Raw genomic sequence first — 13,074 nt, forward strand, 5'->3', positions numbered from 1 at the left:
CCTTGGGGTGGGGGCATCAGGCTCTCCATAACTCCTCTACTCTGAGAGGTCTCTGGGGGAGAGTGCGCAAGACACCCTGCACCATATGCTCATTGTTCCATCTTTCAGATCAAGCCCATCAATGAAAGACTCCGGGAGATGAAAGGCTCCAAGATGGTGATAGATGTTGTGCAGACCCAGCTTCCACAGTTGAAGAAAGTCATCCAGTTTGTGTGTGGCAATGGACTGGTCTGTGAGACTGTGGAAGAAGCCCGGCACATAGCCTTTGATGGACCTGAGCGGCTAAAGGTGAGGCAAAGGATGCTCCAAGGGATGTACTTACATGTCATGTATGTGCATGGAGGCATATCCATGCATACATGCCTAAAATCTCTGTTGGTGTGAACTTCTGGGAAAGATTTTATGTTCACACCTCATTGTCCCCTAGCTCTAGGATTGTCCCATTGTACCTCAATACACCCAGATCTGGGATGACAGAAAACATCAGAGATAAACGGTGTCCTCATCACCCTCTGGCCACCAGGGTTAGACAAAGGAGGATCCCACCACGATCATTTGAGAAAGCATATGACCCACTTCTACCTGAAGGGAGAATTAGGAGGGGCCTTGGTGGAATTCTGCCGACAGATGCTAGGTCTGGTCAGTGCAGCTGGGGTGTGTGGAGGGGGCTCTGGGGAGCAATGGGTGGGACTTCTTGGACTTCTCACAGAGAGCAGGATGAGGAGACTGCCCCTTGGGTCCAGAGTTTGGACTAAGGGGCAAGGAGGCCTGCCTCAGACCCTCATTGGCAGGTCACTTCAGCACTTTCAATTTTAGCCTCCTCTTGTACGGAATGGAGACATTAACACCACCTACCACTCAGACTGTGAGGTGCAGATGAATGATGTGTAATTCTTCCTTTAAATATTTAGATGCCATGCCACTTGGGGTCTCTAGTTAGTAGTGGTGGTGCTGATGGCTTTCAGAATCACGAGGCCCATCCAAGATCATCACAGTCTTGAGTCCTACCCCTTAATTGACTCTGGGTGTTCCGTTCCCCATTCTAGCCTGTTCCACTCCTGCTATTCCGTTCACAGTGCTGATTGTGGATTGCTTCTTCCTCCTCATCCTCTGATGATTCTCCCCCTCTACTCCCCACCCCCTCCTACAAAGAGGGTGGTCAGCAAGGAGCACCTGGCATTTCTCAGGCCATCTACTTGTCTCTTCTCATTTGCCTGCCCAGAGCCTGATCATAGCTTCTTGTCTTAATTCCATTTAAACCGTCTTCATCATCTGTACTTTGTGAGTACAGTTTGTTTTGCTTGTGACTAAAGTTCCCAAACATCCTTGGGTCACTCCCCAGGGTCTCAAGTCATCCTTTTCCAGAGTCTCTGGGTCCATTGATGAAGTGAAGTGGAAAGTTTAAAACGCTCCTGGGCAGCACAAGCCCCTCTCCCTTTCCTGCCTCTTGGCTTGTTTCTTTATCCATCTGGGAGTGTGCCTGTCCTCTTTGCCTGTCCAGATGAGAAGGAGGCACAAGTGCTGCCTGCTCCCCCACTGTTTTTTTTCCCATGGTGTATTCCTTTTCTCTTACCTTTGCTTTTTTCTTGAAAGATCATCCAAACAGAACCTCCATCTCCCAGCTAGGCAAAAGGGAATCCAATCCCAGCCTTCTTTGTTGGTTTTCAGACATGAGGCCATGATGACGAGGAGGACTGTGGGCATTCATTTTGTGTGGGCAATGTGATAACAGTGTTTCCTAATGTCACAACCAACTTGGGAGGTAGAAGCTACAGTTGACCTCATTTTACAGAGGAGCACCACGAAGCAGACAGAAGTCAGGAAGTGACTGGATCACAGAGCTCAGGAGTGCCCAAGGCAGGATTAGAGCTCAGGTCTCCTGATCCAGACACCTTTGGGAGACCACCTGAGTGTTAGGACTGTTGAATATAGAGGGTTGCATGGAACAAAGGGAAGAAAAGTATGGAATAGTGAGGCAAAAGCACAATTAGCAACCCTAGTTGAGGTCACCCCTCTAATATCTTATCCAGTGATGAGAAAGCTTATCCAGTGATGAGAAAGCAAGATCTAGCAATGTGGTGTTTATAAGAAACAGATACGAATGAAGGGTGGGTGCAAAAGCCAGAGTAGAAATCATGGTCTTGGACACAGCATCAATAAAATAGACTTAATCAAAAAAAAGACAGGAAAAATCTACTTTCTGCTTAAAAGCACCAGAGACAGAAATTCATGTTGATACTTCATACATTTACACCAAATGGCATGACATCCTAGTCCTTGGAGAAAAGGCAACTGTGATCTCCAGGGGAAAATATGAAGACAGGGATGTTTCCCTCTCAAACCTAGACCAATCTAGCAAAAAAAGTAAACAAGAAAGAAATGAGCCCTGAATAGAATTTGGAAAATGTAGCTAGAATAAGAGCGGAAAGGATTATAAATGTTCTCAGTCTTGCAGGTCACCTCTCCAAACCTAGGATTAGTATATAAAAAGCTCACAAATAGGTGCATAAGAACTAATATTAAACATACCCTTTACCACCATAACACAAGAAAAAATTCTATCCAAAAAAAGGGCCTTTGAAAACAGCTGTAGAATTGGAGACTAAGTAACATAATCTTGAAGAATTGGTATGTCAAAGAACTCATAGAAACAGTAGACAATGTCTTCATCCCTAACAGCAGTGTAAAGGGATACCCCAAGTTTTATAAGGCAGCCAAACCAGTCATGAGGGGAAAATTTATCTCTCAATACTTAAGAAAACAGAAAGAGTATATTAGTTCATTTGACGTGAAATTTTAAAACTGTAGAAACTTACAAATTTATTTAAAAAAATCTATCCTAAAAATAAAAATTCTAAAACCAAAAAAAATTAGCAGAATTGAAAGAAAAAGCAAAATGGTGATTTGATAAATAAAACCTGGAGCTATTTTTTGAAAAATCAGTGATATATACCTGATTCATTTAATTTATTTTAAAAGGGAGGGGAGAGGTATCAAATTATAATGTCAAAAAACAAAAAAAAGCATAATTCACAACAAATAAAGAAATAAAGGAAATTAGACATGATTTTGTCTGGTGTCAATAGAGCTGACAATTTAAATGAAATTGATGAATGACTGCAAAAATATAAAATAATCAAATTGATAAAAACAACGAATCTAAACAATCTGGATTGACTCTAGCTTGGATATAAGATCTTTATCAGAGACACTTCTAGCAAAGATTTTCTTCAGTTACTGGCTTCCCTTATAATTTTTACTGCATTGGTGTGATTGTGCCTCAATTTCTTAATGTGATGTTATATAAAGAAAATGGTTAGAAACTCTTCTCCTATCTATAGACTCATAGCTGATTTCTTTATTATTTTTATTGTTTGTTCTTCATTCTTTTTTTGGCAAGGCAATGAGGTTAAGTAACTTGTCTAAGGTCATACAGCTAGGTAATTATTAAATACTGGATTTAAACTCAGGTCCTCCAGACTCCAGGACCCCTATTCTTCATTCTTTTTTTTTTTTTTGATTTTTCAAGGCACATGGGGTTAAGTGGCTTGCCCAAGGCCACACAGCTAGGTAATTATTAAGTGTCTGAGGTCGAATTTGAACTCAGGTACCCCTGACTCCAGGACTAGTGCTCTATCCACTGCACCACCTAGCCACTCCTTATTCTTCATTCTTGAAGAAAATCAGAAGATCATGATATCAGGAAGGTGATGCTATGGCAAGCATGTTAATTAAATTTGAGTAGGGAGGGAGGGCTGTGCTAAGTGACCGGACTTATTTTCTCCTCCATAGCCATTTGGGTCCAGTGGCCAGATGTGAATCAGGATGATTAGAGATGTTCCTAGATGCGGGACAGAAGGGTTTAAGCCAGATTTGAAGTCAGGTCCTCCTGACTCCAGGATTGGTGCTTTATCCACTGCTTTTACCTGGTTGTGCACTGAGCACCAGGACTGGAATCAGGACTCATCTCCATGAGTTCAAATCCAGCCTCAGATACTTACTAGCTGTGTGACTCTGGGCAAGTCACTTTCCCTGATTGCCTCATTTCCTCATCAATAAAATGAGTTAGATAAGGAAATGGCCAACCACTCCACTTTGCCAAGAAAATCCCAAATAAGGATGATGAAGACTTAGATATGACTAAAAAGACTCTCCATCAGGAGGCCCCATGCAACCAGAAGATTGAAGGCTCATTAGCGCTTTGGGACTATCAGATAAGACCATTGAGAGTACATACTTAGAGAAAGAACCTTCAAGACCCTCCTCATTGATCCACACCCCCCTCAATCCTTGCTTCCATGTCCTGGGTGTTTGTGAGGTTTAGCTTGGTGCAGGATATGCTAGACTCTAGGATCAGGAGACCTCTGGGTGTTTGCCTCTTAGAGTCATGTGGCTTCTGCTCCATGGGCCAGTCTTTCTGCTTCTTTAGGATTCACTTGGCTGTTATTTTCCTGACTCATCAGCTATTCTTTTGGGGGTTTGCAGTGACCCTGATCCAGTTGAGTCTGTCCTGCTGCCTCCTCCTCCCATGTCTCCAGGTCAGCAGACTTCCCTAGGCTTCTCCTATCTTCTTTGAGAACTTCTCACCACTGAAACACATTTGCCTTTACAGACGGTAGCTCTTGATGGAACATTGTTTTTGAAATCTGGAGTCATTTCTGGAGGGTCGAGTGACTTAAAACTCAAAGCAAGGGGCTGGGATGAGAAGGAGATAAACAAACTGAAGGACAGACGTGACCAACTCATCAGTGAATTAAAGGTGGGTGTGCCCAGACCTGAGAAGGACTCTGATGGTGGAGACCCTGGGGGTGAGGGAGGGACTGGGTGGGGAGTAGGTCTCAGCAGCCCTTCACAGCCGGCACCCAGAAAGTGAGACTCAGCCAGGGATGAGAGTGCAGCCAGGACTGAAGCCCAGTGCACTTGTCATGATGTTGTTTTAGTAATTCATAAAGCAGATTTTAAAAAGCCAGACCCGGGGCGGCTAGGTGGCGTAGTAGATAAAGCACTACCCTTGGAGTCAGGAGTACCTGGGTTCAAATGCGGTCTCAGACACTTAATAATTACCTAGCTGTGTGGCCTTGGGCAAGTCACTAAACCCCATTTGCCTTGCCAAAAACCTAAAAAAAAAGCCAAACCCATGTCAATATATAATCAGAATTTTTTACTTTAGTCTAGAAATAAGATCATAGATTCAGATCTGGAAGGATGTACAAGTCATTCAGTTAAGCCCCCTCATTTTTATAGATGAGGAAACTGAGGCAGGGTGAAATGATTTGCCCAGATAATAATGATGATAATAGCTAGAATCTTAATAGCACTTTAAGCTTTGGAAAACACTTATTCATGGAAGGCAGGGGCTGGTATTGCCCATTTGACAGATGAGGAAAGGAAGGCATGAAAGGGTGAAATGACTTGCCTAGGGTCACACATCTAGGACCTGACTCCTGACCACTGGACTTGAGGGAATCTTGGAGGTCAGATCCAATCTTCTTATTTTATAGATGAGACTAGCACCCAGAGTCTCACAAGAGAGACATATCTATGGTGAGACTCAACTCTGGGTCCTGCAAGTTCCTGGGATGCAGGTCCTGGACCCGCCTTCCCTCCAGATTCTGGACTCCCCCATCTCCCCCCCCCCAAAGCAGCAGCTTATATTTCCTTGATGTTTGAATCATCCTTCCTAGAATCCAGGGACCCTGAGGTCATCAAGACAGACCCTTGTTTAACAGCTTCCCAATGAGGAGGCTTTGCACACTTGTTGGACATGCCAGGAAGTGACAGAACCTGGCGGATTCTATGTTTCCATGCTGCTCTCAAAGCTGCCAGCTAGTCAGCCAGCCCTCTTCCTGCTTGGGCTCTCTTCAGCTGCTGGCCCTCACTCTCTCCCTTGGGCTCTCAGACCTCTGATCCCCTTCCTTCTTGGTTTTGTCTTTAACTCACTTTTCTTCTCCATGTTTCTGACTCTGCTATCCCAGCTCTCACCAGTTCAGTTATCCCCCCCCCCCCCAGGCATGGACCACTCTGAGCCTTCTGCAGTGCAACATGTCCAGAAGGACCCTTACTCTTTTGACTTTTTTCTTTTCCTTTTTTTTTAAAGTTTTCATGAGGCTATGGGGTTAAGTGACTAGCCCAAGGTCACATTGCTAGGTAATTATTAAGTGTCTGAAGCTGGATTTGAACTCAGGTTTTCTTGACTCCAGGGCCAGTGTTGTATCCATTGTGCCACCTAGCTGTCCCACTTACTCTCTTTCCCCAAAGCCCAGGCTCCCTGAGCTTTGTCCTTTCCATTCCTCTGGATTCCTGTCTCTCCTTCCCCTTCCTTCCTTGTCAATTGTTTGCCTTCCCAGCATTTTCTGGCCCTCATGAGGGAGTGTTGTGCTCACCTCCTCATTGATGTTCCTGTTTTTAGTTGCTCTCTTCTCTGGCCTGGAAGTATCTGTTAGATTCACATTCCCAAGGCAGAGATGATTCCATTGTTCCTTAGGGGTTCTCTGTTATTTGAAGTCCTGCACAGGACGGCATCTCCTCTTCCTTCTGGTCACCCTGCACACCTAATGTTGCCTCTGGCTTCTGTGCCCAGAGTGTTCCCCCAGTCTCACTTCAGCCTCTTAACTAGGGACTCTAGGGACTTTGCTCTGAGGCTGAGGCTCCAAGGAGGATGGAAGGTCTTGGGGACAAGGCCAGTTTTATTTTTTGGTCTTGGAGCCTCAGGCCCTCATTGAGGGTTTAAGAAATTGGAGTGAACTGAATTGATTCAAACTGAGTATTTTGGTGTCTAAGATTTTGCCCTAGTATTAAAATCTTTCATAGGTAATTAGTTGGCTCTTTAAAGGATGTACATTTATTTCAGAAGAGATTAGTCAGGGGGCAGCTAGGTGACACAGTGGATAGAGCACCAGCCCTGGAGTCAGGAGTACCTGAGTTCAAATCCAGCCTCAGACACTCATAATTACCTAGCTGTGTGACCTTGGGCAAGCCATTTAACCCCATTGCCTTGCAAAAAAAAAACTTTAAAAAAAAAGAAGAGATTAGTCAGATGTGGAGAGCAGGGACCAGGAATGCCAGCATTTATCTCAGGAGGGGATGTGTTGGGTGTCTTCAGCTAAGGGAGGCTTTCCTGGGGGGGAGGAAGTGGCATACCAGGACCAGCAAGGACAAGAAAGAGGAGAACCTGGGTACCCTTGATGCCAGCCATTCTCAGAGGGGTTGGTTTCCCACCTAAGTCCCATGAGGAGACCCATTGGCCATTCCCTGATTGAGAATATTTGTATCAGATGGAAAGGATTAGACTTGATGGTCTTGAGGTTCTTCTCAACTCAGAAGCTTTAATTAATAAACAGTGGCCTGATGACCCCCCACCATGGGGACTGGGTGTTTCCCACTGCCAGGTACTGGGGCAGATGTGGGTGTGTGTTTAATGGCTGATGGAGTAGATGGAAAACACATTGAACAAAAGCATCATAGAACATAAGAGAATTTTTATCAAGATTTCTCTTTTCTAGGACTTAATGAAAATACGACGTAAAGAAACAGACTTGAAACAAATCCAGGCATTGATGCAAGGAACCCACACCCGACTCAAATATTCTCAGAATGAGCTGGAGACCATGAAAAAGAAGCATCTGGCCAATTTCCACAAGGTAACATAGAAGACATTCCAAGTTGTTCAATGAGTTGAGTTTGTTTTCTCAGAGAATCTGAACAGCAAAGGAGCTTGGAGATCTCTCCCTTTTGACACCCCCAAGGAGGTTGGATAACTCACGACATCTTCAAATGACTCTGAGCTAGGCCTCTCCCCAGTAGCTCTGATCCCTGTCCCCCAACAGGCCCTTGAAGTCTGTGTCTTCTTTCTAGAACAACTGAACTGGCTCTTTAACTGATTCTGGTTTGGCTTGATAGCACAACCCTTGCTCATTTAAAGTCCCATTCATGCAATTCTTTTTGAAAATGATTGGTGGCAAATGGAAGAGGAACCAAGAGTAGAAAGTGAGACATGGATTGAGTTGAGCTTTTAATTGATTTGCAAAATGGGTTCCAATTTAGTGGGGGTGGGGGGTGTCACCCATGTAAGGCTTGTAAACATCTTCTTGGATTGTCACCTCAGTCCAAAGAAGGCACTGATTCCTCTCTGAAGGGGAACCACATTTATGGGGACCACAAGGCTGACCCTTTCTTCTCTCCTTTGAGACTGAATACCTGATTACAATTCTATTGATCTAACACACCCCAGGAGGGTCATTATCTAGTTACAAACTCTTAACAGGGTCCAAGCTCTGTCCAGAGACGTTCCCACCAAGTGTTACTCAAAGATCATTACAGACAATGAAGGAATGGTGAATCATTCATTTTGCTAAGCTGATGCCAAACAGAAATCAGAGTAATACAAGGGACCAGGCAATACATACAATATATGGGATCTTTCACTGAGAGGGACAGATAGAGAAACTCTGTTCTCACCCCACAGGAAATTTACCTGAGACTCTGGCAAGGCAGATGGGAACTCAGCATTCCTCTCTAGGGGACCCCACACCAGATTCTTCTCCCTCTTTGAGCTCCCTCTCCCCGCCCCCCGCAAATCCAGTATGTCACTGCCCCCAGATGTCAAGGAGAATCAGAATCATCAGACTTGTCACTGCCAGATTCTGTGGAGCAAGCTCCCTGCCCTCCATCATGGGGAGTGAGCACTGGTCCTGGGGCATGCCACTGCCCCTCTTAAGCTTTGTCTGAAGCAGGCATTGAGATGATGTGCAGTCCTGACTGAGTGGAAAAGCACTATTTTCAGGGGTTTTATTCGGCTTAGACGCTGAGTCCCCAGATTGCCTCCATTCCAAATCTCATTCATCCTGGTCATCTCGACAGCTGACAGCATCATGCTAGCATTTCATTGTAATAATGATGATTGTATCTTACAGTACATGACAGTACTGTATACTCTTGAAAACAGTTTGATTGAAGCTACCTCAGCTGATGACACCATGATCGTTCCTCTATTTCTGCCTGAGGGACCACTCTCCTCCTCTAGCAGCCACCTGTGCCTCCCCAGATCCCTCAGCATAGGAGACCTGGAGCCTCCCAGGGGACCAACTGGGTCCAAATCATCCTTTTCTCACAATTAGGAGCAGTCCCAGCTGCAAAGTGAATTACTGAATCTTGAGTCCGAGTGTGAGATGCTAAGTCACGTCATCGAAGAGAGAACTCAAAACATCACCACTTTTCAAGAAAGGATTGATAAGGTGAGAACTGAGTTGCAAAGATGCTTGTTCATTTGGAGGGTATTGGGAAATTAGTGTTGGAGGAGAAGAGAACTCCACCAAACACCTCCTGGCAGCCAGGCTCTCTGATTGGTGCTGGAGATAATGAGAAGGGGAAGGAGACTGACCCTGCCCTCGGAGCTTACATTCTAAGGAGGGATGCCTGCAACCTGACAAACAGTGCCAGACTCAGGATGTGAAATGAGGCCAATGAAGGGGTTTGCTTTGTTAAGGGGATCTTCTTTTCCTTTTTTTCCAGTAGTTGGAGACAAAATGATTTAAGAAAGGCCTCCTGGGTGGAGGAAACAAATATAATTGTCACTGTTGTTGTTCAGTCGTGTCCAACTGGTGACTCCATTTGGGGTTTTCTTGGCAGAGATCCTGTAGTACTTGGCCATTTCTCCAGCTCATTTTACAAATGATGAAGTGATTTGGCCAAGGTCACATAACTAGGAAGTATCTATATGGATGGATTTGAACTCGGGGAGATGAGTCTTCCTGATTCCAGACTCAGGAGTCCATGCACTAAGGTCCCCCTAGCAGCCCCAAAATGATATACATGCTAACAAATAAAAAGAGAATAAAAGCAAACAGGCACCGTACTGCTACATACAAGGAAGCCTAGGAAATAGAAAATGGTATATGAGCGAGGTCTTGGAGGGAAAAACCATCATAATGTAATCAGTGAAGAGTCAGTATGCCATTGTAGCCAGAAAATGGGCCCTGTCTGGGTGACCTTGCGCTCACCAACTGACTACCGCATACTCTGACAAGAACCAGAGAAGGCACCAGCCCACATCCATAAGGAGGTTTCCTCCCAAGTGTCCTGTGAAAGTTACAGGTACGGTCCCTCCACCCATCCTCTTGTGAACATTGTTATCATAAAAGGTTAGCCCTGCCACACTGTTCGTCCACCCTTCTCCTTCAGACCTGATGATCAGGTAAGAAAAATAAAGCAAGAGTGAGTGAGATTATTCATTGAAACTTTGACTCTTATTCATATACAATGTTTGATCAAACTGATTTGTTTTCAAATCATCTAAGGTGGAAGATGAAATTTTCCATGACTTTTGTGAAGAAATTGGTGTAGAAAATATTCGTGAATATGAAAACCAGCATGTGAAACAGCAGCAGGAACTTGACAAAAAAAGGTACCCTTCTCATTCACCCCTTCTTTTGCACTTAAATCCCTTTAAAAACCTAGCAGGGGCCCATGTGGGTCAGACTCTTCTGGAAGCAGTGGGAAGGGGATTCCTTGGTTCAAATCATAGACCCTGGCCTTGCGTAAGCTCTATTAGTGGCAGCAAGACCCTGACCCTCTGAATCCAATTTCTCCTCTGCAAAAGGCTATAGTGTTGGGGGCAGCTAGGTGGTGCAGTGGATAGAGCACAGGCCCTGGAATCAGGAGGACCCAAGTTCAAATCAGCCTCAGACACTTAATAATTGCCTAGCTGTGTGATCTTGGACAAGTCACTAACCCCACTGCCTTGTAAAAAAACTTAAAAAAAATAAGACTATGGTGGTATTGACACCTCCTTCCCCAGAGGGTCCTTGTAAAGTTTGAAGAGCAATGTGTAGTCTAGAGGAGGTGATGATGCCGGGATGTCCAGAAGGATGAGAATCCAGAAGAAGCCCTTAAATAGAGCAGTTTAGAGATCACTGCTCACTTGGAGGTTGATTGGTGAGGCCAGAAGCTAGTTGTCAAGGGTTAAGAAGAGAGGAAGAGGAGGGAAAATTGGGAGCCCCAAATATGACCAGTTGTTAACAGAAGTTTGGTAAGTACAAGATAGAGAAATAGAGGTTGATAGTCAGTGAGGGCTTTCTAAAGATGGAGGACAACTGGATCTCTGGATTGAGAGAGAGTGGACCTGGTGGGAGTCCTCTGCTGGAGATTCAGGCAAGGAGTACCTCCTTATCAGGTTGGAGTCAAGGGCCTTAGATGAGGGGGAGAGATGGGGAGCACAGGAGAAATGGCCTCAAGCTGGTTGTGCCTGAAACAGGGATGAGCAGAGTGATGACCTGGTGAGCTCACAGAGTAAATCGCCAGCATGTAAGGAGGAGCCATGCAGCCAAGGGATGGGCCTGAGCTTAGGCTGGAGCTTGGCTTCCTTCTCCCTTATGTCTGATCCATCATGTCTTTGGTTTTTGCAAGGCATTGGGGATAAGTGACTTGCCCAAGGTCACACAGCTAGGTAATTATTAAGTGTCCGAGGCCAGATTTGAACTCCTAACTCCAGGGGCAGTGCTCTATTCACTGTACCACCTAGCTGCCCCTTCCATCATGTCTTGAAAGCCTTGTATCCATTCTCCTTTGTCCACAGAGACTTGAGTGTCCCCTGGATTTCTGCTGGCCTCCCTGACAGCTCATTTTAAGGCTCATTTCTCTCCCTATTCAGAAGTTGCCAGTGGCTCCTCTCCCTCAGCTAAAAGCCTCCTAAACAGCTTTCCTTCCCAGCCAGGCCTGACTCTCAGTCTTTCTCCCACCTTGCTACCCATTACTGTCTATGAACTGGGAGCTATATAAGCTGCCTGTGGGGAATGCCCCCATTTTGGAGGTCTGGCAGCTGGGTGTACTCAGTGGATAGAGTGGACTGCTCTCTGCACACTGCCTCAGATACTTGGGAAGTAAAGCTGGGCTGAGGCCAGTGCTGCCTGGAGGACCCCAGGAGACAAGAGCAAGCCCAAGAGCATGCCACCAGAATGAACCATCATGATGCCCTTCACATAGGAGGAGTCAGTGGGTCAGTGGTAGCAGGAGGGTCACTGTCCGAGAAGTAGGCTGTGGTTCCAAAAAGACCTTACTTTGTTTTCACAGACTCGAATTTGAGAAGCTGAAAACGCGTCTCAACATTCAGCTTGAATATAGCCAAAACCAATTGAAGAAGAAACTAAATAAGGTTTCTTCTCTGAATGAAGCCATTCTCAAAGACATGGAGGACATCGAGAATCTGAAGCAGGTAGTGGGGCTCCCAACATTACCCGCTGACCCAGTGCCTTGGAAAGGGGGTTGTCACCAAGTCAATCTCTAAACTCTTTTGAAAAGGACCCAGAATTTCAATGGTCTCCCTCCTGGGTTACTTCATCTAACCTCTCCTTGGATCAAAATGCCTAAGATGTGGTCTTGTAACCTCTGCTTGGAGGACCATCCTCAGGGAATCCCAGCTGCTGTGGCAGCCCCCTCATCATTAGCAAGTATCCCTTCCATCAGGCTGTTGGCCCTGCCCCAGGGATCCATACATCAAACCTTCAGAGAGCCAGGGCATCAATCCCAAGTCCTCTGTAGGGTGTGAAGTCTAAGCCTGCCCTCACCCTGCAGACCACCCTGGGGCACTCCCTCAGAGGGGGTGGGCAGCCCATTGTCACTTCAGGGGAGCAATACTGGGCTTTCTTGACTCCTGTTGAGCTTGCAAGCCAGGCCACTCTGGCCAGGCTGATGGATTAAGGTGCTAGGGTTACAAAAACAGAAATGAAAAGTCTTTGTCCTCAGGAAGTTTCTGGAGCTGTATGATCTTGATGCTTAGTAAGCATGAGATAATTCTGGCAAGTGGGTGGTCATTGGATCTAAGCTGTTAGGAAAACTGGGGGATTTAAGAGGTGGGGTGAAGAGAGGACAACTGGGCATCAGGGGGGTAAAAGCCAGGAGATGGAGTCTCCTACATGAGCAGCCAGTTAGAGGAGTTAGTGCTTTGTTGAACACACAGTGTTGAGGCAATCCTTGTGGACTGACTGACCGACTGACCTAAGAGGTAGCAGGAAGCCATGGGAGGTGGTTGAGCAGGAAAACAACATGACCAGACCTGGGAAAATCACTTTGATAACTGTG

General features: G+C 45.6%; 1 protein-coding gene across 1 annotated transcript in view; it reads left to right on the forward strand.

Annotated features, from left to right (window-relative positions):
* Positions 1-13,074, forward strand: part of SMC1B (structural maintenance of chromosomes 1B) — a 47,207-nt gene that overhangs the window by 24,281 nt on the left and 9,852 nt on the right. The window contains 6 exon segments of the mRNA XM_074227291.1: positions 109-288; positions 4,613-4,759; positions 7,503-7,640; positions 9,117-9,233; positions 10,296-10,402; positions 12,067-12,208. Of these exon segments, the coding sequence (XP_074083392.1) occupies positions 109-288; positions 4,613-4,759; positions 7,503-7,640; positions 9,117-9,233; positions 10,296-10,402; positions 12,067-12,208 (831 nt within the window).

This window comes from Macrotis lagotis, chromosome 2 (assembly GCF_037893015.1).
Source record: "Macrotis lagotis isolate mMagLag1 chromosome 2, bilby.v1.9.chrom.fasta, whole genome shotgun sequence".
NCBI lineage: Eukaryota > Metazoa > Chordata > Mammalia > Peramelemorphia > Peramelidae > Macrotis > Macrotis lagotis.